A 14,869-nucleotide genomic window follows, 5' to 3' on the forward strand; every position below is an offset into this window, starting at 1 on the left:
AGACCATGTTCTTTACAGTACCAGATTCCAGGATTAAGCCAATATGTATATTATCTTTACGTATTTTTTAATCAAGGCTTGACTTAAAACTCCAGCACGACCTCGATCAAGGGTACATCCAACATGCGGGCTTCTTGGTGAACATGGAAAAAGGTGGTAAGATCGGTTAAATAGGAGTTCAGGTTATCGCAGATGTCATCATCCTGACGCCAGGATCGTGCAATCATCCGCATACGTAACGATCTCGATGCCGTATGGAGGGGGCGGAATTCAGGAGAGGTAGAGGTAACACAGTTCCGGAGATATCACCCCACCTTGGGGAACTCCATGTTTCAGTCTACGGGATTTGGACTTTTTGTTCCTGACTTCCACGTACGACTGGCGTCCACACATTTAATTGACTATCCAACTTTTCAAGCTTGGCCCGAGGGTTGTCTGCTCAATGTCCTCCAACAGGGTGGAGTGCCTGACTGTATCAAAGGCTTTTAATAAGTCAAGCGCCACCATCACTGTTCTATCACACGGAGGTCTCTGGTTGAGTCCTTGACAAATATATGTGGAGATGGCGTGCAGCGCTGTTGTCGTGCTGTGCTGCTTACGGAATTCATGCTGATGATCGGCAACTTGATAGCTATTCCTGATACTGGGGAGGACTAAGGCCTCAAGGGGAGGACTAAGGCCTGTACGATTCACTTTTACTGACATCCTTGTCTGGCTTCCGTAGCGGAACCACCCTGCCCATTTTCCAGACTTCGGGAACAATGAACAAGGCTAGCGACAAAATGAGAACTTTAGTGAGATACTCCACTCCCGGTTCATCAAGCTGCTTCAGCATTACCATGAAGATTCCAGAAGATTTAACCACTTGTTCCGCTTATGCTCGTCGACCAGCCTGTTAAACTCCAGTGTCAGCTCCCTGACTCTGGGGTCATTGGGGTTGGCTCGACGAAGCTCATCAAGCTCATTTGCTAATCCCGTCGCTTCTGTTGGGAAGTTTGGTCTTACTTCGGATATTCGACCAGCAGGGATATGGCGAGCGGCTGCAGCGGTGATGATGTCTCGGAACGTCCTTTCCACTACCCGAACATCAGAAGGATTGGGCAGTTCTCTAAAGCGGTGATTGGCGAACTCTCTGAAACTAGGCCAATCAGCTTTATTATGATTTACGAATGTGCGCGTTCAGAGGTGATGAAATCGGGTGGTCTGCTAATGGTGACAATTATGGGGAGATGGTCTGATCCAAGTGAAATGACGGGTTGCCAGGTAACGTAATTTCTCAGACCAGGTGACACGATGGTTATGTCTAGCGAACTGTAACACTCTCCTGTAATTCTGGTAACGGCGTCCTGATTGACCGTCCAAAATGTAGAGCTATCAATCTGCGCAACCAGCGCTGTACCCCTCTGGTCGTTTCCGGGGGCCGAATGTCACATCTCATGATGTGCATTAAAGTCCCCCAGGACCAGACGATTATGACCTTTCAAAAGCGGGCTAATGACAGACTCGTAATGTGAGAAACAGCTCTTTCTCTGCGGGATGTATACGTTCAGCAACTCAATCTCCGCAGTTCCACACCTGACTGCTACCCCCATACATTCCATGTACGGGCCATTAGATAGAGGCTCAAGCGAGATGGATATTGGACAGACTGGTGCAATAGGAAAGTTAATCCCCCACCTCCACTTCTGCTGCGATCCACGTTGTAACCATCACAACGTTGTAAGCTACAGTTGTTTTTGAGCTTGGTTTCTTGCACCGCAGCGACCTTGATATTCCTCCGACTCATGAAATCTACTATTTCCTCGATCTTACCTCGGAGTTCATTGCAATTAAATTGCAAAAAGGATGCATTTTCCGGGATTGGGACAACAACAGCTGGTGTTAAAGGTTGCATGTGCCGGTTGTTGTCGAGGGGACTGCGGGGGAGTCTCATAATCAGACGACGAGGGAGTTTAGTAATCCGATGACGACTCACTGGGAACTGTATTCACGCAGCATGCAGCAACATAATACCTATCGTAGTCCCTCACGTGGAGAAGTCCAGAGCAACCCCTTAGATGCACCCACTCCTGACATCTATTGCATCTCACCGAAGGTTGGATGTGGGTGAAGATGTGGATGTGACAAACTGAGCACAAGTAAATTGGTCCTGGGTTTTCCTCCGTCCCGGCTGGGACCAAAAGAATTCAAAGCAAGCATTCCGGAATATGCTGCTCCCAACACAGAAAAACGAAACAAATACAAACACATATACACTGAGGTGGCAGCTGCTGGCTGGAACGCTGATGTTGCGTGGTTTCGGGTCAATCCAGTACGAAAGAAACATCTGCCGCGGGATTGAGTGTAGGTTAGTGACACATTTCGGGTGGCACGACCCTTCTTAGTGTTACTTCTCGACTCGGATATAAACTATTGGCATATCCATGAACAAAATGTACATAAATTAAGCTCAACATTCCTGAATATATTGTGCATGAACTAACACCTCTGTTCTAATTTCATCGTAGGCCCAACTTAAGCAAACACATTTGACAAAGATGTTTTCATTTATCAACAACGAATGTTCCAGGTTCAGGAAGAAAAAAGGAGTTTCCCACCTTCAAATGTCTCGAGCTAATGTAAACAAGACCCTCGCAGAGGAGACTGTACAGAGCATGAATAGGGTGAGACCGACCACTCACCACAGAGAAATCTGTGTATGAACTTCACAACTGATGGAGATCGATGCAAAAACGCTTCTCTCATGTTGGAAAATGGGCTTGTTATTGTATTTTGCATGGGTTTCTTAAAATAGATTCAAGTTTATTTTAAAATTTGTTAACAATTTTAAATGCAAATCTCCCAGTCCTTCCAGAAGATAAAGTTGGCCATGTAGACGGAAACGGAGCCGCCATCTTCATAAAGAGGTTGGCCGTGGAGACAGAAATGGAGCCACCAACTTCTTATGCCAATGTGGCCAAACATAATTACAAACACGAGATGTGTTATGGAGTGATCGACAACAGTAGAGGTTCTGGTGGGCTACACAAAGATCACCAAGAATCCACATCTTTCAAGGAGTTGGACCAATAAAAATAATCACCAGCGATCACAAAGGGTACCTCCTAATGTAGCAATGGGACCCACATTAGAAGACAACACCTGTCGGGGAGGTAGTTAGCAGCATAGCAACTCCTTGAGAAGGAGGAAAATTTAAGCTGGTGATATGGGACGAAATTCTTCACCTGATAAAGCGGCGGTATATGTCAATGAGTATGGCTGCAAATTCGGAACGGAACGCTTGCTCGAGGTCTTTGGAAAACAAAATGAGACTTTGGAGGGGAAAAGATGGGAAGTTGTTTGCGGTGAGCTTTTTCCCTGCCGCTAATCTCATTGTGGTGGGACTTTACGATCACTCGCTGGCGTCTCTGACAAAGGCCTTGGCGTACTACGTCTCAAACGCAGTCTACTTCAAAATTGCAAAGACCAGGATCGATGAGTAGGAGGATGCCAAAATCAGCCAGGAAAACAAACCTCCAAGAAACACAAAAGAGCGACGCGAGTTAATCAGCGACTCCCAAGAAGTCCGCATGTTGGTGGACCCATGATCGAGGTCGCCCAAATAAAACTCCAACGGAGTGAAACTGCAACATAACGACTAATAGGCAATTGCTCCTGACATGCTGGGCAGGTAGTTAGCAGCATAGCAACTCCTTGGGAAGTTGGAAAATTGTAGCTGTTAAGAAAGGACAAAATCTCTTACCTAGCCAAAACGGCGATATACGTCAAGGAGTATGGCTGCATATTCGAGACGGAACGTATGCTCGAGGTCTTTGGAAAACAAAATGAGACTTTGGAAGTGAAGATATGCGAAGGGACTTGACGAACTCTTGCTGTCCAAAGATAAATGACATGAAATACTACATACCAAATGCTGTCCACTTCAAAATTGGACGGGCAAGGTTCGCAGAGGAAGAGAATGCCAAAAAGAGCAGCCAGTTGTGCAGTTCTGTAACTAATTTTTTGAGTTACTGACAAAAATCGGTAAAATTAAATCGCAAAGTTATCAATGAAAGGTATCAATAAAAGCTGACAGCACTTTTGCTACCGTTAGAACTCAGCGACCGACGGCTTTATTTCGTTTGGTTTTTAATTTCACCGATTTTGTTTCGGTATCTCGAAAATTGGGATATGTTGAGCTTCGTCGAGCCAACCCCAATTACCCCAGAGTCAGGGAGTTGATACTGTAAGTTAACAGCCTGATCGACGAGCATAAGCGTGGTTAAATCATCTGAAGTGTTGCGGTTAAGTCACTCTCGAACCCTGGAAGAAGGGAAGATAGGACCTCAGTCACGTTTGCCGACGTTACGTTTACTGACCCGACGAGGTGCGCAAGTGATTTCAATCGACAGTTTGTCGAGCACCCGGAGAGTGACAGGGCGAAGAGAAGAGTATTACGTCGCATCAGATCTCTTCCTGCTGAGGATGAACCACCACAGTTTACAATGGATGATGTTGCGAATGCCATCAGGAACGCTAAGACATCCAAAGGGTTGGTCCCTGATGGAATTTCCATGGTAATGCTGAAGCAGCTGGATGAGCCGGGAGTGGAGTATACCACTAAAGTTCTCAACTTGTCGCTAGCCACCCTAATTTATCCCGAAGTCTGGAAAATGGGCAGGGTGGTCCCACTACGGAAGCCAGGTAATGATACCAATAAAAGTGAATCGTACAGGCCGATTTCGATTTTGTTGCCCGTAGCAAAGACCCTTAACGCCTTAGTCGTCCCCAGTATCAGAAATAGCTATCATAGTCCGGTCAAAATAGACATTGAAAAAGCAAAAATTCCCACAGAGCTGAATTTTGGTAGAGAGCTAGGGTTTGCCATTAGAAGCAATGTCCTAAAAGTCCCCATCGATCCCATGTGTGCAAAAAAAATTATTCGGGGTCAAAGGTCAAATTTTATGGGTTTTTAGGTTTTCGGATTTATTTTTTGAAAACGGTTGATCTAATCAAAAAGTGACTAAAGTAAATATTGTAGACAGAAAAATTATCTACAAGTTTGACCTTTATAATTTTTTTCCTAGAAGGAACCATTCTTGAGATATAGCTGTTCTAAAAAACACATGATTTTTATGCACTTATAAGGGAAATATGCACATATTCAGACGAACCGGCTAAAATAAGCAAAGTAATCGGGTCTGTCCCCCAAAAAATATATATTTTCTTGAAGAGCGAAATTATAGCTATCTTCTAAAAAAAAATTCCAACAAAATCGGAGCGTGTTTAGTAGAGTTATTCAATGTTAGAATAATTTTATGCAAAAATAGCCCATTTAACCCACATGTATAATCGAAAGCCCAACGGGAACGACCCCAACGAAAACTCTCCGATTTGTTTCAAGTTTTGTCCGAAGGTAGGGATTGTTGCGCTGATTACGGAAATGTATAATTTTCAACGGTTGCGGATCCAGTTCGCCGGTTATTCGACCAGAAAGGCCAAATTTAAAAACCGGGTTAGACCCGGTTCTACTGAACCGATTACTGCAAAGTGGATATCGTTTGAAAGCTTATGGAAGTATCTAACACATTGTGTCGTTACTTTAACCGGTTCGCCTCAGAATTTTTAATTTTTTATTTGACCTTTAGATCGCGATATCTCGAAAATGGTAAGTCTTTTTTAAGAATAATAAAGACCACTCTTGTAGACAATTATTGAATCTACAACTTTTACTTTAGCCGGCTTTTGCTAAGTCTTACCGTTTTTGAGAAAAATTAAAAAAAATGAATAATGCCTCCAAAAATGACCTTTGACCCCGAATAACTTGTTTTGCACACATGGGATCGATGCTCGCTCTTCACCAAAATTCAGCTTTGTGGGAATTTTTGCTATTTCCCCCTTATACGCATGTCTATTTTGACCGGACTATCAAGTTGCCGATAACAGCATTGATTCCGAAAGCAGCGCTGCACGCCATCTCCACATATATTTGTCAAGGACTCAACCAGAGACCGCCGTGTGATAGAACAGTGATGGTGGCGCTTGACTTATTAAAAGCCTTTGATACAGTCAGGCAACCCTCCGGTCAAGATTGAAACGTTGGATAGTAACCATATGTGTGGACGCCAGACATATGTGGAATTCAGGAACAAGAAGTCCAAACCCCGTAGAGTGAAACAGGCAGTTCCCCAAGGTGGGTGATACCTCCGATAACCTCTACCTCTCCTGTATTCCGCCCCCTCCAAACGGCATCGAGATTGTAACGTATGCGGATGATTGCACGATCCTGCCGTCAGGTACCTTCCCTGATGACATCTGTAAGAGACTGAACTCCTATTTAACCGATCTTACCACCTTTTTCCACACGTGGAATATGCAGATTTATGCCACAAAATCTACAGCTACTCTTTTCACCAAATGGACAGCGCAGTTGGAAGAGAATTGAATGTCGTATGGACGGTAGCAGAATTCCGACCACAAACTGCCCCAAACTTTTAGGGGCCACATTCCACACTACTTTCAAGTCGTGCGCGCACGCCGCAGCTATCTGCGACAAACTGAAAAGCAGGAACAAGGTCTTCAAGTCCCTAGCCGGTAGCACTTGGGGTGCAGATAAAGAAACCTTATTGACCGCATATAACGCGATAGGTCGGTCTGTGGTAAGCTATGCGGCTCCAGTTTGGTCCCCGGGATTACTTACTTACTTAGCTGGCCCATTACAGAACATTTGTTCCATAGACCGAACTAAGAAAAGATCTCCAATTCTCTCTGTTTAGTGCTTCGCTTTCTGGAATACCGCGCCTTGTCATCTCTTCATCCACTTGTTTGCGCCATCATTTCTTTGGCCTGCCATTTCAGCGTGCACCGCCATGTGGCTCGTATTTATACGCTTTTTTATCGGGTTCATCATCGCTCATTCTTATTTTATGGCCTAGCCAACACAATCGTTGCATCTCGTTACGTTTAACTATATTCATGTCTTTGTATAGCTGATATAGCTCGTGGTTCATAGATCTTTCGAAGAATTTTCCTCTCAAACACACCAAGCACTACCTTATCTGCTTGCGCAAGTACCCATGCTTCGGAGCCATACATTAGCACGTGTAGTATCAGCGTTTTGTGTAGTGTTATTTTTATTTGACGAGATGTGGCTTTGTTTTTAAATTGCTTACTTAAACCATAGTAGCATCTGTTGGCCAATACAATTATTCTTATTTCACAACTGATGTTGTCTGTAGTGTTTATGGCAGTACCGAGGTAGACGATGTCTTTAACTACCTCAAAATTATAGGTACCAACTTCCACAGTTGGTCCGAGCTCTATGGACGCTTTGCGCGTCGACACCATCAATTTGGTATTTTCCCGTTTACCGCCAGACCCACTTTCGCAGATTCTCCTTCGAACTTTCTAAAGGCATCAGTTGCTTCCTTTACTGATCGTCCTACGATGTCTATGTCATCAGCATGTGACTATTGGTATAAATTGTGCCATTTTTTTGTCATTTGCATCTCGTATTACCTTTTCCAGCAAAATGTTGAATAGGTCACACTAAAGGCTGTCTCCTTGTCTAAAACCTCTTTTGGTACTGAACTGTTCAAAGAGGTTTTTTCCAATTTTAACTGATGACCTAGTGTCAGTTAAAGTCATCTTACAATGCCGGATGAGCTTTGCGGGGATACCAAATTCAGACATTGCATGGAATACCTTTGATCGGAGGGGACTGTTGAAAGCTACTTTATAATCGACAAAAAGGTGATATGTGTCGATCTTCATCTCTTGGGTCTTTTCCAGGATTTGCCGCAGGGTAAATATCTGGTCAATGGTGGATTTGCCAGGTCTAAAGCCGCTTTGGTATGACCTAATTATTTCATTGACATAGGCTTTAGTCGTTCGCACATTATCCCTGACACTATCTTGTAGGCAATAGGGAGAAGACTTATGACCCTATAGATAGAGCATACAGTCTTATCTCCTTTCTTGTGGACAGGGCACAGGATGCTCAGGATACAATCGTCGGGTACTCGTTCTTCCTGCCAAATGGAGCTAACTAGCTGATGAATACACCTTATCAGCGTGTCGCCTATTGTTTTGAACAGCTCGGCTGGTAGGCCATCAGCTCCTGCTGCCTTATTACTCTTCAGCCGGTTTATTGCTGTCTTTACCTCATCTTGGCCGTGTGGTATACATTCAATACCATCTTCTGGGATTGGATCTGTGGTATCTTCGTCGACTTCGATACTATTGGACACCAACAGTTTGAAAAAATGCTCTTTCCATATCCTTAGCACACTATCTGTATCAGTTACCAGATTACATTGCTGGTCTCTACAGGAGAATGTGCCAGTTCCAAAGCCATCAGTTTGATGTTTCACTCTTTGGTAGAATTTTCGGACTTCATTCTGTCTCCTGTACATCTCGATTTTTTCATACTCTCGTCTTTCCATTTCTCTCTTTTTCCTGCGGAAAAGACGTTTCTCCTCTCCATGGCCCAATAACAGGTCCTCCATCAAGCGAATTCAAAGAAAAACGAAGATTTTAAATGTCAAAATTCATAAACAGAGGCGAAACAAATTTTGAGACGAATTTCTTTTCTGTCAATTCAGGTAGATACATACAAAACATTTTCTGTTTCTATACACAGTTCGACATTTCAATACCTCACAGCGAATTCAAATGACAAATATGAATTTTGACAGCTCAAATCGAAATCATCTGATTTTGCCGGAGGACCTATAATTGGGCCATGCTCCTCTCTCCTTTTCTCCCGATACCTCTCTCGTGTGCTAAGCGTTGCTACTGATTGTAAAGTAGCCCTATATGCCACATTTTTCCTTTCGGTAGCAGCACGACAATCCTGGTCATACCATGGATTCCTTGGTGGAGGTCTCTGGTATCCATGTACTGATTTTGCGGCTGTTTGCATTGAGTGGCCAATGTTTTGCCATTGTCCTGTTATATTATCGGGACAAGGAGTGCTCTCATTAAGCAATTGGGCTAGTTGAGTGGAATATGCTGTGGCTATCTGTTGTGTCCAACTTCCGCGTTGTGTCTGTTCGTACTTTATTTGCAACGTTTAGACGGGTACGTACCTTTGCTGCAACAAGGTAGTGATCTGAATCAATGTTTGCGCCTCGGAAAGATCGTACATTCAACACACTCGATGAATGTCTTCCATCTATCACAACGTGATCAATTTGATTTCTTGTTCTTTGATCTGGCGACAGCCAGGTGCCCTTATGAATATCGAGATGCTTAAATCTGGTACTGCTAACTACCATGTTTTTTGCAGCTGCACAGTCTATCAGCCTCATGCCATTGTTAGATGTTTCACTGTGGAGACTGAATTTCCCGACTGTTGGGCCAAAGATATTCTCCTTTCCAATTTTGGCATAAAAATCGCCTAGTATAATTTTAATGTCATGGGCAGGGCGGCAACGCTCATAAGTTTTTTGTAAGCGCTCGTAAAATATATCTTTGGTTTGTTCGTCCTTGTCTTCAGTGGGAGCATGAGCGCAAATAAAGCTGATGTTGAAGAATTTTGCTTTTAATCGAATTGCAGCGAGTATTTTATTCACTGGGGTGAAGCTGGAGACCAGATGTTTTAACCTTCGACCAACTACAAATCCGCAACCAAACTCATGCTTTGTGTCATGGCAGCTATAATACAGTGCGTCACCTTTATTCGAATTGCTGCAATTCCCAATCCATCGTATTTCCTGTATGGCAGTAATGTCGACCTTGTACTTTTCAAGTACACCTGCCAATGCGTAAACTGCACCTTCTCTATAAAGAGTGAGAACATTCCAGGCGCAGATTCGCAGATCATGGTACTTAAAACGTTTGCGGGGATCGTCAACTTTAGAAGGGTTTTGTTTTCCTTTTCTCATAGTAGGCTGTTTTTTCTAGGGGAGGGTTACTAGCCCGACGGCCAAACCCAAGTTTTTAACGTTCTTATGGGTGAACGCGCGGCACATGTTAGTTCACTACCTTTAACGGGTTTTAAAGGCAGCTCCCCGGGATTATGTGATACGAATTGTAAAAATATTCAAACCTGTCAGAATGCCGCACTGAGAACAGCAACAGGATGCATCCTCAAGTCTTCAGTGGACCATCTACATGAGGAGGCAAAGATTCTTCCAGTAAAGCAACACAATGAGATGCTTTCGTTGCAGTACTTGCTTGGGTGTTACCGTGAGAGCCATCCCAATCACCATCTGCTGGCTAGACCCGATACATTCAGGTATATCAGGAAGGATACTCATGCTCTAGAGAGGGAGGCCCAACAATATGGAGAGAACCCCTATATCAACAGCCATATCAATCTGGTTTAAATAGAATTTACACGGATGCAGTTGCTAAGGCCATAAGCACATATAGTGTATATAAAGTGCTCGGACTCCAATCCCCCTCCATCTATCGCAGCTGAGGAGCGTCAGCTGCCACGACAAACCAGAGTAGTTTTGGCTCAACTACGCTCGGGATATTGCAGTCGCCTAAATTATTATTGGACGGAAATCGATCGCGCCGTGCAGGACATCTGCCCAATATGCTGCATGGGATCCTGCGACACAAAACACCTTTTCAACTGGCCCGCCAAACCTACTGAACTAACCCCAGTGGATCTGTGGTTACATCCCATCGAAGCAGCCACTTTCCTTGACCTAGAGATACCCCCGAGAGCTAGATTGAACAGAATAATGAACATACAAACATAATATTAAACACTGTTACAACAACAACTAACATACACTTGTTCCGTCGGTTACTCCGTTCGATATTTATTGTGTTAACTATGATATGGCTAGATCAACTCCAAATTGTCCCAAAACGATTTTGAACTTAACCCAATATTAAGCCACAGATTTCACTGCTTGTGGGGTGCCCTATGTTTTTCCGCAAAGTGACTGACAGAGCCATAATATTCGCTTAAGTTTGTCTTTCGAAATTTTAAGAATTTCACAGCTCGCATCCGTAATACTAACGTCCCCGAACTGCTTCTATTAATCATGACCTCTATATCTACAAACCCCTGTTGTGTTGCCATTCCGTTAATTCCTTTAAGTTTAATCTTTGTACCTTCTCCGAAGCTCAAAAAGTTTTAATTCCCCTGGAAGTAACTGAGAGAGTCATTATAGTAGCTACACCCATTTGCTAGCTGTCATCGTTTATGCAGGGAACTAGGAGGGTATCTTGTCAACTTTGAACGTCAACTTCCTTTCTTGATTGATGAAACCAAATGTAAATGCTTTCGCTTAAGTTAGTCTTACGGCGGTCCAAGCATTTCACCACTCGCATCGTGATACTAATGTTCCAAAAGTGCTTCTATTAATCATTACCTCTTGATCTAAAAACCAATGAAAAGGAAACAGAAGTATTATTTCATTATCACATGCACAATATATTAAGCGACAAAATTGCACCTGGAGCCCAGCAATTTTAATCTCCTGGGAAGTGACTGAGAGAGCCATGATGGCTACACCCAATTGCTGAAAACGTTTAAATGCTTTCTCTTAAGTTAGTCTTACGACGGTCCAAACATTTCACCACTCGCATCGTGATACTAATGTTCCAAAAGTGCTTCTATTAATCATTACCTCTTGATCTAAAAACCAATGAAAAGGAAACAGAAGTATTATTTCATTATCATATGCACAAAATATTAAGCGACAAAATTGCCCCTGGAGCCCAGCAATTTAATCTCCTGGGAAGTGACTGAGAGAGCCATGTTGGCTACACCCAATTTCTCAAAACATTTATGCATGGAACTAGGGCGTTATCTGATCGACTTCGAACATCCAGCATCCATTTTTGATTGATGAAAACATTTTTGACAAATGCGTTCGCTTAAGTTAGTCCTTCGACGGTCCAACAATTTCACCTCTCGCATCGTTGTACTAATGTCCCCCAACTACTTCTATTACTGCTAATATTAAAAACCAATAAAGGTAAAAGAAAAATCCAATTTTATTACTTCGTGCACAAAATATTGAGGCTTTTGGAAACTGCTTTCAGTTATCTAATTTCCTGCATAACTTCTTGTGGTCATTTGTGATCATGACATGGGCGTAGGATATAAAAATCGTTTTAAATAGCTTTAATTTTGAAATTGAACCTAGATTTCATGTGACCCAGAGAATGACCACCATGTTCTTGTAGGTCACATGATGTAATTTAGAAATGTCAGCAACAGCAATTGGCTATTAGCCATTGGACAGGTTTCTCTATTGCCCATATAAAATAAAACATTTAATTACGACTATTGTTGCTCGTGCTGACATTTCAACCCCTTACTAAATGTTCTAAACTAATAATACCTGGCCCCAAAATGTCCATCATTCCTAGGTACATTATGGTTGGTTGGTTACCTTGGTAACCCCACCACCTTACTAGGATAGCATTTGTGGCCACTCACATGAAAAACCCCAAGAAAAGAAGAAAGACAATACGAGAAAGACAATACGAAAAACACCATCGAAAATACAAACAGTACAAAAAAATGTCGTTAAAGTGTAGTGGAAAAAGTTCAACAAATTAGTGAAAAAATAAATAGTAAAAATAACAAAATTTTAGAAACAAACCACACAATAAAAATGACTCAAATCCCAGGCAAAGAAGAACCAGAAATTACTCAACATCCGGTCTTGACATTCCAATAAAAAAAAACTAAAAAAGTCGTTCAATAAGGAAAACAAAAACCAAAAGAATGGTGTTGGTGCCGTGGTAGAATCATAACAGTCAACCAACCAGCCAGTCAGCCAAGCTATCTGCAAACCAACCTCAAAAGTCCAACCAACAATCAATTCCAAAAATTGTTTTGTCTTCTTTGGCCATTTGCAATAAATCGAAGGACGTCTTGAAAGCGACAGACGCCAAAAAAATTGCAAAGCGAAGAAGAAAAAAAGAAGCAACAACAACAACAAACAAACAAAAAGAACTCCTGTGTTCAACAGTGAAATTATGCTGACAATGATGGCCCCAACAGCCACAATCAGACATTCCAAAGAATTTAAAACAAATATTATGAATAATGATGATGATAATATTCCTCCTGCTGGTGCCGGTGCTGTTGCAGATGACGATGAAACAACAACAATAGCAGCAGCAACCACAACAATGTCAGATATTACTGGTCTACTTCAACGGACAGCGACGGCACCAGTCTCCATTGAGAAATCATTGGCCAGTCTGGAATTGCAATATTTTAAAGCTGTCTCCCTGTATCGACGTCGAAATTATGAAAAATGTGTTGAGGTGTGCAATGCAATGTTACAAGCAGGTCACGAAAATAATGTCCAAATGTTTAATACACCACCAGACCAGGAGGCCGAAGACGAGGAGGAACAGCAGCACCAGAACTACAACCACCATATTTCCGACCAACAATCAACCATTGATTTTAGGAACAATGGTAATAGCTTAACAGGCGGGGGATATTATCATGGTGGTGGTGGTGGTGCTGGTGGTAGGGGTAGTGTTGGCAACATAAGTAACAACAGTAGCAGCAGTAGTGGCAACAACATTCATCGTTACAGTAGCAATTTGCAACGCATGGGCGCCATCAAGGGTAGACAGCAGCACCAGCAACGTGGAATTTATGGCAACAATGTTAGCAACACTACAACCATCTCAGGAGCCTCCTCAAACTCAATAACCACAGTGTCTGCAGCAGTAGCATCATCATCATCGACAACCTCAAACTTGAACTCATCTGCAGGCCATGGAGCTACTGGAGCTAACTCGTTGTCTTCGTCCTTTGGTTTTATGCCCACGTGGATGATGGAAGGCGTTTGGCAATTAAAAATGCGCGCACTTACGCAACGCATCTACATTGATGACTTGGAAACAAATGATGCCGATGATGCTGGTATGTATGTTTGTGGAAAATAATCTGTCCGTCGTCCCCTGAGGGCATGCTTCACCACATCCCAACCCGACAATAACAACAAAAAAACTAAATACAAGAATTAATGATGGTCTTTTTTAATAACTGCTACCGAGAATTAATTGATATTTTCAAAAAATATGCAACTCATATAAATTTATGTACCAGGTCAGCCTCCTCTCTTCTGGAGGAAGGTCTTTCTACTGTGAAAATAGAGGTAACATAAAATTCTTGAAAGTAAATGGAGGAAGGAGATGCTTGCTTAAAAATTTTTATTTTTAAGCCAAAATTGTAAAGAAAGGAATGTGAATTAAGATCAATTATGTGGAGTGAGAAAGAAGAGGCGCAAGTTATCCAGGAATAGGGATCTCTAAGTAGAGATTAAGATTGATCTGTTGTTGCTATGTCAAGGCGAAAAAAGTTCGAATTCTGCAACCTAGCTGCTTTGCAAACATACTTCCCCCGGAGCCAAAAATTCTGGATTCCCGGGATCCGACTGAGTCATGATAGTAGCTACACCCAATTACTAGCTGGCATCGTTTATCTATGGAAATAGAGCAATGTCCGATCGAAGAGATGACTTCAAAAAAGAAACACTTCTTTAAGTCAAAATAATAAAGATAGAAATGCGAATTAAGGGGTTATCCCTAGTTGTGCTGGCCAAAAAAAAAATTATTTTCATAATTTTTTGTGGGGAAACTACTTATATTTTTTGGTAGATCTTTTATTCATATGAAAGATCACATTTTAAACGACCTTTGGAATTTTTGTTGTTGAAAAATGTTGCACAGTTTTGGCGAAAATGGCTAACTGCGAAACCTACTTTTAAAAAACGTTTTGCGGTGTCAGCGATAGCTCGAAAACGAATGGGTCGATCCTCATATATTTTGGTGCGCGTTTTAAGAACCTAATAATCTTGTCTTTAAGCGAGACAACATTTTAAAAAATCTATTTTAACAAAAATAGTGATCTGTTAATTCAAAATTTCGATTTGAACGAAAAAATGGG

The 14,869-nt window shown here is 42.3% G+C and overlaps 2 protein-coding genes across 4 annotated transcripts in view; one reads left to right on the forward strand and one right to left on the reverse strand.

Moving 5' to 3' along the window:
* Positions 1-14,869, reverse strand: part of LOC141395051 (uncharacterized) — an 84,190-nt gene that overhangs the window by 18,760 nt on the left and 50,561 nt on the right. The gene's annotated exons all lie outside the window — the stretch shown is intronic.
* BBS8 (tetratricopeptide repeat protein 8) overlaps positions 12,331-14,869 on the forward strand; it is a 42,958-nt gene continuing 40,419 nt past the window's right edge. The window contains exon 1 of the mRNA XM_073970430.1: positions 12,331-13,843. Coding sequence (XP_073826531.1) covers positions 12,937-13,843 — 907 coding nt within the window. The 5' untranslated portion in view covers positions 12,331-12,936. The remainder of the gene's footprint in view (positions 13,844-14,869) is intronic.

This window comes from Musca autumnalis, unplaced genomic scaffold (assembly GCF_047663935.1).
Source record: "Musca autumnalis isolate F117 unplaced genomic scaffold, ASM4766393v1 scaffold_2, whole genome shotgun sequence".
NCBI lineage: Eukaryota > Metazoa > Arthropoda > Insecta > Diptera > Muscidae > Musca > Musca autumnalis.